The sequence below is a fragment of the Malaya genurostris genome, chromosome 2, assembly GCF_030247185.1.
Source record: "Malaya genurostris strain Urasoe2022 chromosome 2, Malgen_1.1, whole genome shotgun sequence".
Lineage (NCBI taxonomy): Eukaryota > Metazoa > Arthropoda > Insecta > Diptera > Culicidae > Malaya > Malaya genurostris.
This window is the reverse complement of record NC_080571.1, coordinates 156,538,783-156,561,673: the sequence shown is the minus strand read 5'-3', so window position 1 is coordinate 156,561,673 and position 22,891 is coordinate 156,538,783. Positions and strand designations below refer to the sequence as shown.

Genomic DNA, 22,891 nt, shown 5'->3' with positions numbered 1-22,891 from the left:
TTTCTGATGGTAGCATCGGAGTGCACGCAGAGATGTCTATCTCCTCTGTGTGACGAAGAGCAAGCAAAATTTTTCCCCTCGCACTGACAACTTCAACGAGAGCTCTTCTCTTTCACATTTATACACCACTTTTGTGTAAGTGTGCACGCATCATGAGTGCGTTTGTTTATTTCCTTTTACCTCTTCCACTGAATCGCACCAAAGTGCTAGAGCATTAGCTAATAAATTCTCTGAGGTGGATGCAGATACTTTCACAGAGGTGTACACGCCGGTGAGCACTCTGCTGTATGGTTTTCGTAGATGAAGCGTGGATACGCAAAATCAGCAAAATAAAACAATTTATCGTAAAATTTTCCTTGCAAATATTTCATAGCAAGGCCAGATCTACTCTCTTTTAATTGAAGTTCACAGAAGTGTTCGCTCACCATCACGCGCCAGTGGTCACTTGGGTGTATTTAGACGAGAGCGCGTGTGAGCGATTCATGCGAAGAGAATGTGTTTCACTCGCGCCAGCTGCTTTAACCACAAGCACACACTCAAATGCTGTCTATTCGACACTGAGAAGAAGTGCACTTTCCTCTTTGTGCGGTGATTCGTTTTTTGCATCCTCGGTGTGGCAAAAATCTGACTCTAGCGTGTATAACTCTGGTGAAATGCCATCTCTGAGTGCACGAAATACTTCCCATGCGTAGGGGTTTCCTTTTACCAGTGTTAATTGACTGTCCTTCAACAGCAACACTAACGTAGCACCAGTTTTTCGGTCGGCAGCTTTCCACTCGGTGAAAGTATCAGGATGCAGTTCCATCGGGGAGCTCATTCTAATGAAATCCTATCGGCTGAGCAGCATTTCCACTCGTACGCACCATGTTTGCCAATTTGTCCCAATAAATTTCGGGATCATAAACTTGGTATCACTCATTGTTTTTAACAATTCAACGTTCACTTTGTTCATTTTTTCACGATTACTTAACCCCACTCTCACAATACAATGTTTGTATAGAGTGGACAATCACTGGCCCCAAATACCACGTAGGTTCTCTTGGCCTAAATACTTCTCGCACTTTCTATTTGCAACGGCAGTGAAAACAACGTATCGGAATTTCGGGATAGTGAATACGAAGTAAACACGCCAGAAACATACGGTTGTAACGACGACACGACCAGGCACTCCGAAGAAAAATAAGCATTAAAATTGTCCGTTGACGATTTACCACCAGTTACCATAAATTCAGCGACCACTTGATAACGATAAAAATAATCTTATCGAGCAACACTGTTTAAGTGGCTTCGAGCTAGTGACCATGACCCCAGAATAAATAAACAAACAATTTGAAAAAAAAAAGATCCGTAAAGTCTTATTGGATCGAGAATAAATAAAAAATGCTTCTTATTTATTATTTCTATCGAGTGTATGGAGTCTTATTTCTATCGGTAGAGTGTATGGAGTCAACGATGCGAATCTGAAAAGTTCTCCATTGGCCCCTGGCGAGAGATGTATATCAAATATGTATATATTAGCAAAAAAAACAAGATCAATCTCAGTTTTTGAACTAGTTCCAACCAAGTACTGCCGTTTACCGCCGTGAAACGGCCCACCTGCTGCCCACATTATCGAAATGACGGAATGAGCAATGAAATCTTACTCGACTGCATGATTTTTTAGTGCTCGATCGGTTCAGTGCTATAGTCTAATCCACGTGCGAATGTGTTGGTGAGGCTATTTTCAGCAGTTGAAAGGTTAATGCTAGTGTGAGTATGTCGAAATAACCCAGTGAATTTTGTCGAGCCGCATCGTGCCAATTATCGAAGACATATATGCAATAAAAAACACTGCAATGCCAAGAGAACAGTTGAGAAAGACATAAAATCGTTCATGAAACTCTATATCACGCAATGGGACTGACTTCTGCTTGGTTCATTAGTTCATAGCTTACGAAATTCTATATGCATTTTTCGCAGTGTATGAATATGAGTCAAAAATGTTTTACCTCAGTGTAAAATTGAACCCACAACAAACTTTGACTTCGGCTCGCACACATTCTAATTTCGTATATGAATAGATCTGCGCACTCTGCATCGGTGTGAGTAACTGAGACGTCAAATTGCTCAATAATTTTCGCCTGAGTTGACTGCTCGATCAACCTGATTGACAGTGACATTTTAAATGTCATTGAATATTCGCTCATTTTATGAATGTGTTAGTGTGAAATTTATGCGACTTAAACCATTTCACTACACTCCAGCTAGAGGAATGGATGATGCTGACTAAGGTAGGCCGTTTTGTTAATTTCCAGCGAATTTCAATAGTTTATGTTGGGATTCTAAGAAGAACTGGTTATTTACTAGTTCTGTATATCCGAAAAACATGAAGATTTAAACTTGTATATTCAGTTATATAATGTTTTCGTTTATAAACTGAAAATCAGCACGAAAACGTGCAAAATCAGGAAAAAAGAAGAAGAAGACGAATTGACAATTCAGTCCGCATCTTCTCACTCAATTCCGAATGATTTCCGAATCAACCGATTGTAGGCGAACCGGTTCATTCGGAATCGGTTGTTGCACTGGAGTTGGAATTGATTCGGAATCCATTATGATTTTCACATGAAATTCCGAATGAAAATTTCTCGCCGATTCGGAATTGATTCGGAATCCATTCGGATCTGATAATGTGGCCCACATTATCAGATCCGAATGGATTCCGAATCAATTTCGAATCGGCGAGAAATTTTCATTCGGAATTTCATGTGGAAATCATAATGAATCCCGAATCAATTCCAACTCCAGTGCAACAACCGATTCCGAATGAAATATCTCCAACAACCGGTTCGTTTGGAAATCATTCAGAATCGAGTAAGAAAAGCTAAATGAATTGACGTTTAAGATTCTTCTTCTTTCTTTTCTTTTTGTTTTGTTTTGATATATATATATATATATATATATATATATATATATATATATATATATATATATATATATATATATATATATATATATATATATATATATATATATATATATATATATATATATATATATATATATATATATAATACAAAGCGAGCAAATAGAGGTTGTATTTCAACGATATTTATTTATACATAAATTCATAATAACTGCAAAATAACATGTTGAGTTCATCTTCCCATTTATATTTTTATTTGACACGGCTCTACGTTGATCGAGTTAGGTAAAGAAGGGAAAATACCTTGGCGAAACCATTTCAATAAATCATTTACTGCTATTGTTGATATATTGTAATGTGAAGACCACGATATGAGTTTGTTGGCTACATCATACACTTCTACAGTAGCAGATTGATCATCCGAATCACTGTCCATTACGTATTCATTCTCTTCATCCCGATCCAATAATTGATCCATAACATTATTATCATCTTCTAACGGTCCAGTCTCGTACAATTCCACTGTTTCGTTCCGAAAATCCATAGACTCACCGAAATTTTCATCGTAGACAACAATGTCGTCCATTAGCACAGATCTTTCGTCATTACGTTGTCTTATTAGTGGAACCCCACTTTCCTGTAAACGTACGGCTCTATCGATTTCACGTTGCACTCTTCTATATCGGGTGCTTCTCGACATTTTTATAACTAATATAGAGTTTTATAATCATAATAATAATAAAAATCAAAATTTACCTTCGAAGCTGAACGAACACAAACTTTTTTTTACTTTTTTCACGTTTTTCACATGTAGTTAATGACGTTTAATACAGTGTTGTCAGACGAAAATTCTAGCACTGAACCGATCGAGCACTGAAAAATCATGCAGTCGAGTAAGAATTCATTGCTCATTCCGACATTTCGATAATGTGGGGGGTGGCTGAACCACCAGTCCGAGACAAGAACCTTTTCAGAAGAATACCTGCTAAACAGCTACTGAAGCGCCACCTACCTCTGATAAATAAATACTGGGATTTCCCCCACCAGCTAAGGGAGGTATTCAGTAAAAATTAATTAAAATCGTTGTCGATTCGCCACCTAACTTTGAAAATTAAAAGCTGGGGATTCCCCCACCAGAAAGGAGTGGATGACGCGAATTTGACGGAACAAATTTTAATAAATTACTTCCACGAAGAAATGGTCCTTTTAATAAATTTTATCAGTATGTTGTACAATTATGAAAACCAGAAAATAAATTCTCGAATAAATAAACATAACTACAAGCGTGTTTATATTTAATAACTTTATAAATCTACCATATGTACGAACATACTTCGATTCGCAGTTTGACTGTGCCGTATAATAGAAAGATCAATCACATTTAATCAATATTGTATGACACCTACTCGTTATTTTGATTTCGCATATGTTGCAAATTTATCGGTAAGTATGCAAACAAATATATTAATCCTAACAAAAAAAGGTTAATGTGAGAAAATACGCCCGCTATCATTAAAAAATTATTTTCTACACAAAACTATTCCCATTCTATAACACTTAATCAACATTATGACCAATTCTGAGCTCCCAGAAATCAGTCAGACGGGAGATATTCAATGATCAATATGAAATCAGTGGAGGTGGTCATGGGAGAGTATAAGTGGATTGAAAAAAATTGTTCGGGACTACAAAAAACACATTCTCCACATATCGAAATTCTTATTCTGTAATACTTGATCTACATTCTGTCCAATTTTGAGCTTCTAGATATGGGTCAGACGGAAGATATTCAATGAACTATATGAAATCAGTGAAGGTGGTCATGGGAAAGTATAAGTGGATGGAAAAAAGTTGTTCGGGACTACAGAAAACACATTCTCCACATACCAAAATTCTTATTCTGTAATACTTGATTTACATTCTGTCCAATTTTGAGCCTCCAGATATGGGTCAGACGGAAGATATTCGATGATCAATATTAAATCAGTGGAGGTGGTCATGGGAAAGAATAAGTGGATGGAAAAAAGTTGTACGGGACTACAAAAAACACATTCTCCACATACCAAAATTCTTATTCTGTAATACTCGATCTACATACTGTCCAATTTTGAGCTCCCAGATATGGGTCAGACGGAAGATATTCCAAAATTATTGTACGATAATCCCATGCAACGGCTCTATCGAAACGCCATCTTCTTGTGATTTCTTTAACTAAGCCGGATTTCCCCCACCAAATCAAAAATGAAAAATTATGTTCGGGACTACAAAAAACACATTCTCCACATATCAAAATTCGTATTCTGTAATACTTGATCCACATTCTGTCCAATTTTGAGCTCTCAGGTATGGGTCAGACGGAAGATATTCAATGAACAATATGAAATCAGTGGATATGGTCATGGGAAAGAATAAGTGGGTGGAAAAAAAAATTCCGCCTCCCGAGTGAGTTAGGTGTGTTCGCGCCACTGCATATATGACAACAGTCAACAGTTAACATTTGACACACCTGACCACCAAACTCCCTATAGGTAGACAGTGCCGTAGTTGTTCAAATTTAATTGGTTAGTCGTTGACTTTGTTGATGGGGCGCCTGGATTTGGCGCATTGCAATTGACTGAAATTAGATTTTTAACGGGGTTTGCTGTTTCTTCATCTTCGTATTTTTGTATACAACAGTTATATAGTTCTATTATCAGACTTATTTGTTGCGAGCGAGGCGCCGTATTTTCCTTAACAACTCATTTTCAACTCTTTTGTAAGTTTCCTGAAGCTCTACAATTGTCACACAAATCAACCATGAAGACTCATTTGCAACAGACATAAGTGTTATCATAATCTGAATGTTAATGTTTCCAAGTACCCAGGTGTTGAGATTTCCACTTTCTGTATTTATTATTCGTTCAAATAATAGTTCCGATTGTGTGATTTTGAAATAGAGTTCAAAATCTACTTCTTCAAAACTGCACAGAAAGAAATTATGAATTTTACAGGTGACATAATTCTTACTAATTTACAGCCAAGCAGTTATGTGTTTCTGTGGCTCAGTCGACTATCTGGTGTGCTTTGTGACCTAATGTTTCCGTCTATCATCAAAAACCATTTGAAATTGCATATTGCACCATATGCATGATACTTGAGAATATTAGATCATGCCTAACGTGCAACCTAAACTGATGTAGAACTCATCGATAACGTAAAAGACCCCGTGTGTAGTGGAGGATGTACTGAAACCAATTTCCAATTGCACTAAACCTGTGCTACACTTTTTGCACCGATACCACTTCGCAGTTTGGAAGAAACCTGTAAAATTGAATTGAATCAGATGTAACAAAAAGTAAATAAGTGTAAGTAAGTGAAATTTACGCGCTAAACATGTTAATTTCAATCAATCATGATAGAAAATACAACTGATAGAAAGAAAATGGAGAATTATCTATTTTAAAGTTTACTCTGCATAAAAAATTTAACGGCAACAAATTTAATATTAATATGTAACAGATTTTTTGAAATTTATGTTACATTTAATGGAAAATTGTGTCTAATGCAGATTTCCGTTTTCACTGTTTTTGTAAGCATTAAGATTCCATTTTATTAACACAGAAAAAAATTGTAAATTTTACAGGTGACACAATTCTACAAACGATACGATTCATAACAACTTAATATGTCAATTGACGCAAAATTCCACTCGAGCAGAATTTTACTAGCTCCTAATGTAATTTGCACTTTGCTACCAAGTGACGCTGTATGCGTTTAGAGGTATAAATTATTCACTAAGCAGATATGTGCTTCTGTGGCCTAGTCGATTAACTGGAGCGCTTTGAGATCTGATGCTTCTTTTGTTCAAGTCTCGCGCAGTTGCTATCGATATTTTGTATTTTATTTCATTCGTTTTCAAGCCATGTAATTTTCATACCACACAATTCTACATGTTCTTGCATATAAATTAGTTTAAAACATGACGCTCCATTTATGTGCATCTTATAAGATGTAAAATCACAAGATTTTTTTGAACTGAGAAATTTTCAGATATTTTTACTGTATAAATTGTCAAATGACGTAAAAATTGACGTAATTTGAACTTGGTTAGCAAGTGGGACTATATAAATTTGTATGAACCATTTACTCATCAGCGGCTTGGGTGACTCAGTCAACTAACGGACATACTTTGCCATTTAATGATTCTTGGTTGAAGTTACCATTGTTTGCTCTATGAGTTTTTATTTTTTGTTCATATCGTTGAATTTCATGCCATATAATTGTCAACACTCACAACATTACATGTTTTTCACGTAAGTTTGCGTGAAGTATCAAATAGTGCATGTTTTGATAATTCTGTGAAAACTTATTTCAAACTTAGTTTGTTTAAAATTGTAGATTGAAGACGGCATTCATTCCTAGCAGCTGTCCCGGATTGTTCTTCACTGTATCAAGCATATGTTTCAATTCCACGGTTCATGGCCCAAAATCTTTTTATAAGGAATTACAACTGGCATTTTTCCGCGCTTGACAAGTTGTTATTAATAATATATATTTTAAAATTCATAAAATCCAAGATGGCGGCTTTTGGTTTGTGGATATTCTATCAACTCGCTATACAATTAGTGTTTTCGAAACAGGTTTGACAAGTAAGTTATTGTAATTAATGTCATATTATTCTCATGTGGTCTGCCGTAAAATTTTACTGTTACAATTGTGCAAGTGACGCATTGAAAGTTTGCAAATCAACTAGTACGTGTGATTGTCGATATTCAGATATGTAGAAAAAGCATGTCAGTTTTATTCGTATTTACGTCATCCAGTTATGTCTGACATTACTCACCAGTTTTTTCTGCTAAAAATAAAAGACACTATTCTGGCCTACTGGCTTTCCCCTAACGGAGACGATGGTTTTGAAAGAATGGGGGATATATAAGCTGGAAAGAATTGGTTCATCAATGCAGAAGCGAAACTGTGGAGGCTGCGATCAATTGTTATTAACTCGATGAAACTTTTTGCTATGTCGTTCTCGCCTAAGATATCTGCTACTACCCCAGATAAATCTTGCGTGCATAAGATTAATTTCTAATTTAAATAAGATGATCTTGGTTAATCTGATATAACTGTTTACAAATTGAAAAGGTGATGGTAGTTTATACCGAAGAAATTTTTTGATTTTATTCAAGTTTGAAAAAAAGAAATTTGACAGAATCTTCTAGTCATGTTTTTGAAAATATTAGTAATATGAAAAAGGCATCATTACAGCACTAGGTTTTTCATTTTCACATATTACCTTGTGTTTTCGTGCGAAGGAAACGAAAACGAGATTCAGAACTTGTGTTCAGGGACCTTGATTTCTTTCGAGCGTACAAGCTCTCAGCTGGGAAATAACGTCTTCAAAACCGCAGGCTAGTTGCTCTTGCGTAATGAGAGCCTATGCTTCTGTGGTGGAATAGTTTTTGACCAGCTGAAAGCAGTCTTTTTAGCACTAAGCACAACCTTAAATCTCGGAAAAAGGCTAGTTGTCTCTTCTGTGCGGAGACCTATGCTTCTAAATCGGAGGATTACCGATTGTGTTAGCGAAAAGACTTTTGACAAGGAGATGAGAAATTTCGGCCTCAAACATCTATTCGATTTGACTTTCCGAAAACTTCTGATTTTATTTACAAATTTTAGGTCTTATATACTAATTCCTAGTCTACAAAATCTGGACCTCTCGCAGAGATCTTTCTAAAATATGCTGCACGCGCATGCGCGTTATTTCAAGTATTCTTGCGCGTGCGTCGCTATCGACCAGCACGTGCTTGCGCTACTATCTCTTTTTCTTCCACGTGCCCAGCTGATCACTGAGTCGCTTCGCACATGCGCAGCTGATGGCTGGCAATGTCTAACTCACTTGCAGCGCGGCAGCTATTAATCTGTTGGATCGTTGCGCCGTAACATCCCGGCCTCCGTAAATTGATATAATTTACAAAATATTGAAAACAAGCAACGATCTTCCTATTTCTTATAATGTTATAATGATAATTCACACATAATTTTCAATTCATAATTCATAACTTCACTCATAATAATCAATAAAATCTATTGGCTATGTTTACACTGTTGAAATATTAGGATAAAGTTGTCCTCTATAAAGTGCTGGTGACGGTGATCTATCATCTGATGATTCCCTGTCGTTTGGTGCTGTAGCTGTAGTTTTGGCCGCTCTTAGGTTTGTAATCGTATTCCGATGTGTTAAGAATGATGTTAGAGAGTCCCAAAAGGCAGCTAGTAATTGCCATCCAAGACCATAAATGTCATATAAAATTCTTCCATGCATTACCGTGTCTACGATAAATTTGATGGCTCGTCCGATTGCATACAATCCAATGATAGTTGACGTAAAATTTCCTATCCAGTTTGACCATGATTTTATTTTGCTCCAGTATCGATTAATCGCGTTGTCAATTATATTCTCTGATATCAAAGCGTCGAAATGAAATCCTTGTCTGTTAGGTATTTGCCCTGACAGAATTTTGTGAAGAACGTTTGATGCTATACGGCGATCACCTTGATTATATATTAAATTTCGCATTTTCTGAAGACTGTCGGTATCATAGACTCCGCTTTCCATCAAATTTGGTAAGGGTGTGTATTTCCATTTTGTTACTATATCCGTTGTTAACGTTTGAGGTGCAATAGTTTCCCTCATTTTTCCATCTATTGTGTACCACCGGCCTCCAAATTGGAATTTAGCCGGCATAAGCGGAGTGCATTCGATTTCAGTTCCTCTCAGCTGCAATGTTCTTGTTACAGGAGTTAAAAACATTGTTTCATTGCCATATTTTACAGGTAATTCTTGATAACACCGCTCTGTTGCAAATGGCTTTACGTATACAGCCTTACATTCCAAAACGTGTAGAACTTCTCCAGTTACGACAGCAGAAAATCCTGATCTCTTCATTATACTGGTAACGAATTCCGTTGGGTTTAAACGTGCAAGTGTCAACTTTGTCTCAAGTAGAGCTTTATCTATTTTACACATCTCTGTCATTACTGCATTATAAACTTCGTCCAGTCTTTGGCCGATATAGTTCTCAACCATGGTTATCTTTGAGTTGAAATAAGTAAATATGTCGTGGTTCTTAGCACTATCAGGCTTTCGATGAAATGGTGATTTAAATTCTGCCGCTTCCAAAATAAATATTCTTGGATGGTCGGTTCTGTATCCATTATAACCGCAAATTTTCGATGTGCCTTTGGTTCTTATTGAAAATAGATGTGTATCTGATATAGATGTGTATACTGCTTGCTGAATTTGTTGGGTTTGGCTGCCATCCAAGTTCATGGTTTTGTTTACAAATCCTTCGTATAATACTTCGAACTCTGAATCTTCACATCGTTGATTGAGGCTAATATCCCAAGTTGTGTAACCATCCTCTGAATCTAAACATTTTCCGTGTGAATACGGACAGATCACTCCATGTCGTAATATGATTTGATCATTTTCATTGTCAACTGCAGCGAGATAGTTGTATAATGAAATCTCGTATTCATAGTAAACTAATGCGCTGGTCCATGTATACTCAGGGGTTCTATAAACGCCTCCATTGCAATTACTTCCGGAAACATGGCCCACTATCAATGTTTCCCCTCTGGTTGTGCTGTTTCTCCTAATTTCTCGAATTCTACTGTTGTGGGTTAATGTTACCGCCCCTATCAGGTGAGTGTTCCTACATTCTTCTGCTGTAAATTCCTTTACGATGTATGAATAGCCTCTTTCGTAATCTGATGTGTGAGAATGCATCCCACAGTGTCTTATAGATCGTTTTATGATCACCTTGCATTGATAAACCATAACAAATCCTTTTGTACTGCGTTGAAGTACTTGAATCGGTACTTCAGTGATAGTTAAATTTTTGATTGACGGAAGACATGATGAAACGTCCATTAATGAGTAGCTTGTCATATTGACTTCCGGGTTTGCACAGTCGTAAGCTATCAATCCTTGCATTGTTTCCCCGAAAGCTGATGCCAGAAAATATAAAAACATTAACACGGTTGCGCACCAGAAAGGTGGTCAAACCAGACTCTTTTTCTTAAGATGGCCGTTTTTATGTTTCATAGCTTTGTCTCTCATACCCTTGACGGCATCTATATCAATTTTTTGGCGTTTTCCCCACGATGCGAAATTAATTGCAGCCTTTTCCATTATCGACGGGTCTGATTCATCTATCAAGATCTTTCCTGGCGCCTGTATTGGTTCGATGGCGTGGGGATCAAATTGTCTTATCTTTTCAAATTTTCTTTTGTTGGTTTCAGGCAGTATTTCTTGGTGATAATTCATAATAACTGTGCTGGTTTCATTATTCTGTTCTTCTTCGTCTCTACGTACATCTAAAATAGCTACATTTACTGCTGGTCTTTTATATATTCCCTTTACGGTTTGTATCATAACTGAACGTACTTGACCGTCTGCTGCTACATGAGTTTCAATCACTCTGCCCTTCAGCCATTTCCCATGGGGAATGTTATCATCGGCGATTACTACGATGTCATTTACCTTAATCGGTACTATTTTCCCTGTCCATTTGTTCCTTTTTAACAGCGTTGGGATGTACTCCTTTTTCCACTTATTCCAAAAGTGTCGAGAGTAGTGTTGTACCATTTTCCATTGCTTTGTTGTCAACTCCTGTTGAGCTGGGTCAAATGGTGGAACGTATTCGCCTGCACGACCGATTAGGAAGTGGAAAGGTGTTAATACTTCATCATCTATTCCGTCGATGGCGATATCCGTGAGAGGTCTGGAATTAAGCATAAATTCAGCCTGTATTAAGGCAGAGCGTAAGGTTTCCACTTGAGGTCGTCGTTCGCCACATGTATTTAAAACTTCGTAGATGCAATTTTTAATTATTCGTATTAATCTTTCCCAAACACCTCCAAAGTGTGGCGCTGAAGGTGGATTGAATGACCACCCAATTTCCAATTTTGCAGCTTCCTTTTTATCCATTGTGATATTTATTTCCTTCAATAAAGAATGCATTTCCTTCTCTGCTCCGACAAAATTTGTTCCATTATCGCTGTATAAGTGTTTAATTTTGCCGCGTCTATGTTGGAAGTTTCTTAGACATACTAAGAAAGCATCCGTATCTAGTTTCTCTGCTAACTCAATATGAGAGGCTCGAGTTGATAAACATGTGAAAATTACTCCCCACCTTTTCTCGATTGAACGTTTTACTGCTACTTCAAATGGTCCGAAGTAGTCTACTCCAGTGTGTGTGAAAGGATGTGCATAGATGTCTAACCGCCCCTTTGGTAGGTTGGCCATCTGAGGTGGTGTCGGTTTTGCCCTTATGTTTTTACATTTTTGGCAGTTGATTTTAATTCTCTTTAGCATAGCTCTACCAAACTGTATAAAATATTTTTGGTGAATGGCTGCTACTACTGTATTATCTGCTTGATGCAGATATTTTTCGTGGTACATTTTTATAATTAACCGGGTTACATGATGCTTTGGTGGTAGTACTATCGGGCGTCTAGTATAGATTGGGAGAAAGTTTGCCTTGTCAAGTCGTCCGTTTGCTCTCATTACTCCATACTCGTCTAAATAGGGATTTAGACTTGTCAATTTGCTGGGCTTATTTAGAACTCCGTATCTTGAGAGTTCTTCCATTTCACTGGTAAATATATCCCATTGCGCCTTTCGTATGATGGCGCTTTCTGCCACTTGTCGATCTTTTAGCGAAACATTTCTCACAAATCCCTTTCTGTCTCTTGTCCAATCCGCAAATTTTTTAAGTATGCAGGTGTGGTAAAGAAGGGCTTCCCAATTAGAATATCGATTTTCTTGTATGAAGTCGAGTTCTGCATCTTCGTAATAATGAACAAGTACCGTGTTTTTTATTTCTTCCGTGGTACCATGTGGAAGGTTGGTTTTTGGCCACTGACCTTCAGGTTGCTTCAGAAATTCAGGGCCACTTATCCAAATTGAAATATTTGGACTAAGTTTTGTGCCTGCGTCCGCAGGGTTCATCTTTGTTGGAACGTGACGCCATTGGTCCATGGAGGTGATCTCTAAAATTTCTCCAACTCTGTTTGCCACAAATGTGTTATATTTTCTATGGTCAGAATTTATCCATGATAATACGACTTGTGAATCACACCACATTAAACTTTTGGTCGGCTTGATGCGCAATTCCTTGAGTATTGTTTCCATTAGTCTGGTACCCAACAACGCTGCTTGCAGCTCCAATTTTGGTATCGATAGTTTCCGTATTGGAGCAACTCGTGCCTTTCCAGCTATCAGCCTAACACATGTTGTTTGCCCGAAATCATCTATTCCTCGAATATAACTGGCCGCAGCATATGCGTCTTCTGATGCGTCAACAAATGTGTGTAATTCAATTTGCTTAGTTTGTTTGTTGATGATCCATCTAGGAATTTTCAATTTTTCAGCTCCCTCCATTAATTGCAACCACTGCTTCCATCTATCTTCGAGATGACGAGGTATTTCCTCGTCCCAATCAGTTAGTTCCTTGTGTAGCTCTTGCATGATAATTTTGCCATGGATCGTCAAATGGGATATTAGCCCCATTGGGTCGTAAATACTCATGATGAAAGATAATATTTCTCTCATCGTTGGTTTCCTCGTTGTGTTTGTTACCTCTGTTTTCCATTTATTGAAGTTTATCTTGTAGCTGAAGAAATCAAACAGAGTATTCCAATAAAGTCCAAGTATTTTTTCAATTTGGGAATCCTTGTCCTCCAACACCTTAATCCTTGCTTCTTGGATCCTGTCTTTTGGTAAGGATGTCAATAACGTCTTGTTATTTGAAACAAAGTTTCTAATGAAGAATCCTGCATTATTATGTATTTCCATAATATCCTTTACTGTCTTATTGGCCTCATCTACAGTGTAGAAGCTGTCTACGTAGTCGTCGACGTAATGTTGTTTCACTATAGCTTCAACTGCCTTTGGTTTTTCCCTTTTGAACAGCTCAGCATTGTGATTTTAAACTATTTGAGCGCACGCTGGCGAACAAGTGGATCCGAATATCATCACTTGCATAACATACACATCAGGTTGTCGTTTTCCATCGAAATTCCGCCATAAGAAGCATTATTTTCTTTGATCATTCTTATTTATACCCACTTGACTAAACATTTCCTTAATATCTCCAGCTACAGCGACTGGGCCCTCTCTAAATCTTATTATAACTCCAAATGACGAGGTGGTTGCATCCGGTCCGGATAATAGTGCTGAGTTAAGTGAAACACCTTTCACTTTGGCTGCGGCATCAAAAACTAAGCGAGGTTTCGGTGGATTTTTGTTTTTATTGATGACGATGAACTGAGGCAAGTAAAACATATCGCCAGACCACTCACAAACCTCTTCAGGTGTTAACTTTTTGGCATATCCTTTCGACACATAGTCATTTATAGTTTCAGTTGCCCATGTCTTCAATGTTTCATTCTTCTGAACCTTTTGTTCCAGTGCGATTAACCTTTTTAGTGCCATGTTGTAGCTGTCCGGAAATTTAAAATTTTCCTCTCTCCAAAGCAGTCCAATTTCATATCGTTTGCCGGTGTACTTTAGTGTTTTATCGATAATTTCTCTGGCTCTAGTAAGTTGCTTTGATTCCAATGGATTTGCCGAAATCTTTACACCAAAATCTTCAATAGAAAAATACCTTTTCATCATATCTCTCATTAGCCGGTCTTCCTCCTGAATTATCATCAAATGTTCACCGGTTACAGATCCAGATATAGTTCCAAATATCATCCACCCGAGTTTGGTTTTTATAGCAATTGGTTTTTCATGTCCTCCTGTTCTTCTATCCAGTGGAAGTAACAAATGACTATAATTTAATCCGATCAGAACCTTTGGCCTTGCGTAACAATAACTGGAGATTGGCAATCCATTTAAATGTTTATATTTTGCGGCCAACTGCTCATAATCTATTGACTGCAAAGGTAAATTTATGTCCTTAACGGTTCTTACGTCCTTCAAGGCGTACTTCGTAGTGGTTTTGCCACTTATTTGTAGATTAACTCTTTTGCTTTCTGTTTCTTCTCTTGAGAAATTTTGAGTCCACTTTAATTTTAAAGGGTCGACCTTACCCTTTAGTTGTAGTTCTTCTGCTACTTGCTCATCAAGTAAAGTAAGTGATGAGCCTGGATCTAAAAAGGCAAACGTCTGGGTCTTGCGATTCCCGTTCCACAATGTTACCGGAATGATCTGGTAAAAAACACTTGTCCGTTTAGTCTGATGCACGTTAGATGTGTCTTCTCCAGCCACCGGGTCCTCGACCTTTTTAGGTTTTATCTGTACTGTGGGTTTGTGCAGCAATCTATTGTGGTTTCCTTTACATCCATTTTCGTTGCACTTCCTTTTGGTCCAACAATCTATGGCTCTATGTTTGCTGCTTGCCAAACAGTTCATGCATAACTTATTTTTTGTTACAACTTCCCACCGTCTTTCTAGGTTCATTGCCCTAAATTTATTGCACTGTATCAGCTTGTGTGACTCCTTACAGGCTGGGCAAGACGGTCGTTTTTCATCGTGTAGGTTTATTCTGTCCCTTTTTTCTTTATTTTGGGACATTGAGGTCATTAACCTACAAGTGCGTGCGTGAGGTTTCAACCATTCACTTAGTTCTATCAGTGTGGGCGCTATATTATTTAGTTGTAGCTTCTCTGCCCATTTTATTTGTAGGTTGAAGGGTAATTTATTTACCGTTTCCTCCACTAATCTCATATCCTGCAGGTAATCTTCTCTGTCCAGGACAATCATGTTACTGATCAAATTTTCTAACGCGTCAGCAATTTCGGCTACGGAGTTTTTATTTTCTTTTCTTATTTTTGTCAGCTCATGCAACAATTCTTTGTAGACCGTCTCAGGTCTACCGAAATTCTGTTCCAATCTTTCTATGATTTTAGGAACATTCTCGGGATCCATCATCAGTGGCTGCACACATTTTGCAGCATATCCTCCTAGCACTACCTGCAGTCTATTCAAGTTTTCCAACGGTGAAAACCTGCCCTCTTTCGAGGTATCTGCATATATTTTTTTAAAGGTAGGCCATTCTCGTGGCGATCCATTGAATTTAGGAAGCTGTATTAAAGCTTGACGCTTTAAATATACAGTCCAATCATCATTAACTTGCCGACTTGTACCGGCTGTGTTATTTTCATTGAGGCTTCTTAGTGCTTCTAGCATTTCGCCGAATACTGCCTCCATTTTGGATTCCTTTTGACTGGAGTCTCTTTTGACCTTCATGGCCTTCTCCAATGAATGGATTTGTTCTTCTGTGGCAGCACATTTGATACAAATCCATCGCTCTCCTTTGGTTGGTAATCTTCCCAACCCTGCGCATCCGTGGTGGAACCATCGGTCACATTCGTCACATGCGACCATGTCCTGCTTGTCATCTGGTTCTGTGCACAGACGACAATGTCCATTCTTATTTTTCACGAAATGAGACATTTTACTTATATGTCGTGATGCCGTTCGCACCGTTTATAATTCACTTATCAAAACTCTCTTTGGAGTTAACACTTCGATGCCGTCCGCACCGTTTATAATTCACTTATCGAAACTCTCTTTGGAGTTAATACTTCGATGCCGTCCGCACCGTTCTTCAGAATTACTTTATTAGCTTACTCGATCTTAATGGTGCCGAGCACACCGAACTTCACTTACTCGATCTTAACGGTGCCGAGTACACCAAACTTTTCCAATTCTTTCTTAATGGTGCGAGTACACTAGATCTTTACGCTCGATCTCAAAGGCGCCGAGCACACCGATATTTATTCCAAGAGAGGTCAATTTCCTCTCTGGAGCCACCAATGTTTTCGTGCGAAGGAAACGAAAACGAGATTCAGAACTTGTGTTCAGGGACCTTGATTTCTTTCGAGCGTACAAGCTCTCAGCTGGGAAATAACGTCTTCAAAACCGCAGGCTAGTTGCTCTTGCGTAATGAGAGCCTATGCTTCTGTGGTGGAATAGTTTTTGACCAGCTGAAAGCAGTCTTTTTAGCACTAAGCACAACCTTAAATCTCGGAAAAAGGCTAGTTGTCTCTTCTGTGCGGAGACCTATGCTTCTAAATCGGAGGATTACCGATTGTGTTAGCGAAAAGACTTTTGACAAGGAGATGAGAAATTTCGGCCTGAAACATCTATTCGATTTGACTTTCCGAAAACTTCTGATTTTATTTACAAATTTTAGGTCTTATATACTAATTCCTAGTCTACAAAATCTGGACCTCTCGCAGAGATCTTTCTAAAATATGCTGCACGCGCATGCGCGTTATTTCAAGTATTCTTGCGCGTGCGTCGCTATCGACCAGCACGTGCTTGCGCTACTATCTCTTTTTCTTCCACGTGCCCAGCTGATCACTGAGCCGCTTCGCACATGCGCAGCTGATGGCTGGCAATGTCTAACTCACTTGCAGCGCGGCAGCTATTAATCTGTTGGATCGTTGCGCCGTAACACCTTGTAACTCCGAAATTCGGTTCCTGATGAAATTAAATAACAAGCTATGGGACCATAAGACCTTTCATTTGAATCTAAGTTAGTGAAAATCGGTTCGGCCATCTCTGAAAAAGTGATTGCGGTGATGGCGATACCAAAAACCTGTTTTAATCCACCTACTGGTGTAATTATGCCTTTCTTATATCAATCATACTATCATATAAAATACTGTAGTATTCTTCAAAATAATTTTCTTCGATTCTTGAAAGAATAACCGAAATCGGTTTGTTTAACCGTCTACTGATAAAAACTATCAATTGGAGAAAATTTGAGGTGGAATTAGAAAATTTTCGCCCTTTTTTCAGTGATGGTATAAAATTTTTAACCCACTTTACCCTATATTTATATATTAAAATTGGGGTAGAGCGATGTTGCACGATTCATGGGATCATGGAAACTACCTGTTAATTAATTTGTAGGGCTATGTGCGTAACATCGAACTATCTTGGTTTAACATAATTGATTGAAGAAAATGATTTGGAGTAAGACAGAAAACAGTTTTTTGCAATCGTTCTGACAAACAGCAATCTATTTATAAAACTAATAAAAATGATTACATTTTTCAGGGTTTTACAGTTAGTGAGGTAGGAAAAAAGAAAAAATTGGGGCAAAACGGCCATGATAGTGAATTTTGTGGCTATTCTAATTGTCATCAATCGATTCTACGGTCAATTCTACATAAGATAAACCTACTTTGAAAATATTTTCAAAGATTTCTATGAAATTATTGAGTAAAGTCGCGTTTTTCATCCTTTTTCCCCACAGTGCAATGTATTAATCAAAGACAGCAGATATCATTATTAGTAATGATCCTAAAATGTTAAATTAGTGAAAACCTGAGATGATTTAGGGTACAGATACCCTATGAAACTCAACCTCGTTTTAAAAGATGGTTGATGCAATTATTGCATAGTTTTCAAAATGAGAAAAACAAAAAGCACGTCTCACTATCCATGAAATACAGTATCTATTCATACCCTAATGGCAACGACGAATGGAGCTCATGCCGGTAGAATCTATCTACTGACAACTTTATTCATAAAAATGTCATTTAATACATGCTGGCATAAATCAAATAAACATAGATTTCCGACTGTACGGTGACACTAACAGCACCTCTAGTGAGAAACGGGTGTACTTTTTTCCATTAGCTGCTGTGGTTTTGTTAAATGCTCAGACAACTTTATGCATGCATTTTAGGAGCATTTACGCACCCATTCTTCACCAGACGGTGCTTTTGCTGTCACGGGTTGCTCAACTACATTAGTATTACACTGGGGAATCTATGTTTATTTGATTGCTGGGTACAGCTAACGCACAGACTAACAGACATGACAGTATGAGTAAATTCTTATGAAAAAAATTTTCGTTATGCACTAGCTCCACCTATATTGTACTGCGCGAACTATTTACTATTTGTACACCCCTTGTGTTATGTAAAAGTTTTTTTACTAGTTGGTTTCCCCTCGTTTGTCAACACCGATCAGCTGCTTGCAGAGATGCCTGATATCATCAAAATATTTGAAAATGAATCGTCACAATAAATTATTGGATTACGTTGATAATATATTTAACTTTTTCGCGATGTTGGAAGGTAACCATTTATTTGACTCAACGTTGTTCATCCAGACTATTGTTTATTGTGTTGGTAGTTATCACCCGAAATTAAGTGGCGGCAGACCAGAAGCAAGTAAATAGTGTAACAAAACAGGTTCGATTTTGTCTTGCGTTGGAGGATGAGAAGTAGGCACAATTATGTATATAGTTTTGGCAATATGTATTAAATCTGTATCCTGCATGAAATTCGCATGGACGTATACAAATCAATACATTATAGGTAATTCTGTATGAATGGCAACTCTGTCGGTAAATGAAAAAAATAAACACAGTCTAGATGACAGACAGGATGTTTTTGATAGGGTAACGTGGCGCCATCATGACACATGTGAGTACTGTCCCAAATAAAGGAATATTCGGAATGACCGTTAAAATGATTGAAGAATCTAATTTGAGTGTCCTGTCTGTTAGTCTGTGGCTAACGTATACGCGGCACAATATTATAATCCAGTCTACTCTAGTTGATTATCAATATTTTGGCGATTGATTATTTTCCATTTTAGTCAAATTGCCTAAATGTATGCAATTTAGTACTACGCGTCTTGTACACAAACGAGTATACATTGACAGAAAATACGAGCAGCTTTTCGAATTAATACAGCTTGTCATATCATTGAAAAAAATCATGATGTCTTCAAGTGGCTATCATAGTCTATAGCGTTAAATGAGTTAGATATTCTGAAATCGGGAGATCCGAAGTTCGAAACCAGTTATGAATCCATCACGGAATTCTTTTACGTTGTTGCGAATAAAATCACTAAAATGTAAATTCCCGGATGAGATGATTGTATTTTATTGATTTATTTCTACAATATTAAAAATTTCCTAACTATTTCCTACTAATGTCACGAAATAGTAACAGACACAGATACTAATAGTGGGAGGAAAGTGCGGTGCTATCTCTGTTGTATTAGTACAGGTGTATCATTTTACATCTTACAGATAACTCATTTTGATAAGTTACATTTAAATAAATGGTAGATTGGAATGTTTATATTTACATATATTCTTAAACTTTCAGCTACGTTTAGTTTCCATCGGTTAGATGTTTAACATATAATTTTAATGGAATGATAACTTTATCTAATTTCGCCGAAGTGCACTTTGTTTATATGATCCGGATTTTTTCAAAGTATCTCTATGGTCTTATGTAGATCCTAGTATTATTCTTACGGAATACCAAATCCAGACCAAAACTTTTTAGTTTTGTTTTGGGCAGATGTGTAATATCATGGCTGAAATCTATTAAAACTATTTTTAATTTTTCTGATGGTTGGGTTGAAGTAGGAAGTGATTGTTTTTCAACAGTATTTCTTTTTATCAAATTTTTTTTGAATTAATTGCTTCGAATATTAATTGAGCTTTCCAATATCGAGAATGTATTTTTTTTTCGTTTCTTACCGCATTTGCTCCATGATCTAGGTTATGCATTCAATGAATCATGGTGAAAAGCTGCCATTTTATGCTGATGAGAAAAATTAGAAGTATAACGTATAATACTTTCCGTATTAGTTAGCTTTCTATATATCAAAAAGAATAAGTTTTCCGTCTTCCTCATGATGAAAATGTCTAAGAAGTCTGCTATTATTTGCTGAATTTAATGTTTTTGTTCATGTTATCGAATGGTGAACTACCTCACTATTTATTGAGTAGGTCTTTAATCAAAATGATAAAATTTCATAAAGTCTCATCTCAGAAGCATATAAGAAATTGGAAAATACTAATGAAACCCCCATCAGTTGAATTCATGTGGTAATTAATGTTACTATACCGACCTTCCACTATACAAGGCTGAGTTTTAAGAAAAGATGCCAGTATTTATATTAATTCATCTCGAAATTATTGAAATTCATCATTTCTTATTCAAAACTTCATTATTGTCAAATTTTTCAATAAAGTCAACTTAAAACTATTAAAAGCTGTTAATGAAGATTACAAACAGTTATAAATGCTAGTATGTTTTATGTTTGAATATAATAACTGTTAGAAAAATTGTTGTTAAGGCCGCACTGCTCAAAGCTGACTTGTGCATTGCTTCCTCCCGAGATTCTATTTATAGAACTCACAAACAAAGAAATAATTTGCGCTCCATTTATGCTTTCGAAAGCTTTGTAGTATTAGGTAAAAAAAATTCGTTCTGCACCCTGATGTCAATCCTGAGGCACTCCTTACTTATGCTATATATTTAGCTTGAAAATATATAATGATTTGCGCCTCAGTAGAATTATATACAGTATTTAAAAGGATTTCCACCATACGCCCGGAATAAGTTTTAAGAGCACCCTTTTTAATTCTCCTACCGTGATTCTGCGCCCTTAAAACATTCCTAAGGCATCCTTCCAAATTAGGCGCACAAGATTTTTTTTTGCTTGAAAATATATAGTGATTTGCGCCCTCAGTTGGATCATTTGATGTATTTTAAAATACTTCCACCCTGCACCCTGGAATCATTCCTAAAGCGTCCTTCCAAATTATCTTTACAAGATGTTATTTATTTAGCGTGAAACAAATAAAAACTTGCGCCCTCACTAGGATTATTTAATATATTTAAAAATACTTTCATCCTTCACTTCTTCATTTCCCTATCGTGATTCTGCGCCTTGGAATAATTCCTGCGGTGCCCTTCCAAATTATCTTTACAAGATGTTATGTATTAAGCTTGAAAATAAGTAATAAGTTGCGCCCTCAGTTGGATCAATTAATGTTTTCAAAAATACTTTCATTCTGCGCCCTGTATTCTATTGTATAGGTCGCCCTTTTCCCATTTCCTGCGCCCTGGAACTATTACTAAGGCAATCTTCCAAATTATCCTTCGATATGTTATTTTTTAGCTGGAAAATAAGTAATAATTTGTGCCCCTCTTACGATTATTTAATGTATTTAAACTACTTTCATCCTGCGCCCTGGAATTACCTATATGGGCGCCTTTTTCAATTCTCTTACCGTGATTTTGCGCCCTAGAATCATTCCTAGTGCGCCCTTATGTGGAGAATGTGTTTTTTGTAGTCCCGAACAACTTTTTTCCATCCACTTATTCTTTCCCATGACCACCTCCACTGATTTCATATTGATCATCGAATATCTTTCGTCTGACCCATATCTGGGAGCTTGAAATTGGACAGAATGTAGATCAAGTATTACAGAATAAGAATTTTGATACGTGGAGAATGTGTTTTTTGTAGTCCCGAACAACTTTTTTCCATCCACTTATTTTTTCCCATGACCACCTCCACTGATTTCATATTGATCATCGAATATCTTCCGTCTGACCCATATCTGGGACCTCAAAATTGGACAGAATGTAGATCAAGTACTACAGAATAAGAATTTTGATATGTGGTGAATGTGTTTTTTGTAGTCCCGAACAACTTTTTTCCATCCACTTATTCTTTCCCATGACCACCTCCACTGATTTCATATTGATCATCGAATATCTTTCGTCTGACCTGTAGAAGAGTAGACCGGTTAAAGAAATAAAATAACTAAAACAAAACAATGTCTTATCCTCATCCGAAAACAAAACGATACAAATCTTTTCCGTGCACTAAATTGACAGAGCGAGATCTAGTTTCTCTCTCTTCCTTGTAGCAGTGAACTAGTTTCTACCTGAATTGAACGAGGAACAACTATTATGCCGATAGGGCAGCTTGCCTATAAAAAAATGTGTGTTTCAACTGGAACGGGCATTCTTGCGGATAATTTTGAAGCAGCAGCATCTAACTGGAAACCATCTATTGGACCTGAGAGGACATCAGCAACACTTGGGATCAGCTACACGGCAGCATTATGGCGAGCTACGAAGACAGCGGTTGTGATTCACGGAAATGCGACGATACGGGAAAGCAACCAAAAAGGAAACGGCCGACGGAAACAA

At 37.1% G+C, this 22,891-nt stretch overlaps 2 protein-coding genes and 1 long non-coding RNA gene across 3 annotated transcripts; all 3 read right to left on the bottom strand.

Moving 5' to 3' along the window:
• Positions 1 to 3,074: 3,074 nt before the first annotated feature.
• On the bottom strand, positions 3,075 to 3,782 carry LOC131430414 (uncharacterized). Its single transcript, XR_009229525.1, has 2 exons — positions 3,662 to 3,782; positions 3,075 to 3,613 (listed from the first exon to the last, which is right to left on the bottom strand). It is a non-coding gene; the product is annotated as an uncharacterized LOC131430414 (long non-coding RNA).
• Positions 3,783 to 10,946: 7,164 nt separating this feature from the next.
• Positions 10,947 to 13,460, bottom strand: LOC131428922 (uncharacterized). The gene has a single exon (XM_058592982.1). It carries the CDS (start codon positions 13,458 to 13,460, stop codon positions 10,947 to 10,949), a length of 2,514 nt encoding a protein of 837 aa, XP_058448965.1.
• A 525-nt stretch (positions 13,461 to 13,985) lies between these two features.
• Positions 13,986 to 16,352, bottom strand: LOC131428921 (uncharacterized). The gene has a single exon (XM_058592981.1). It carries the CDS (start codon positions 16,350 to 16,352, stop codon positions 13,986 to 13,988), a length of 2,367 nt encoding a protein of 788 aa, XP_058448964.1.
• Positions 16,353 to 22,891: the final 6,539 nt, after the last annotated feature.

What these genes read in the sequence shown, in the direction of transcription:
- LOC131428921 (XM_058592981.1), bottom strand. Translation starts at nt 16,352, where the DNA reads ATGTCTCATTTCGTGAAAAATAAGAATGGACATTGTCGTCTGTGCACA.
- LOC131428922 (XM_058592982.1), bottom strand. Translation starts at nt 13,460, where the DNA reads ATGGGGCTAATATCCCATTTGACGATCCATGGCAAAATTATCATGCAA.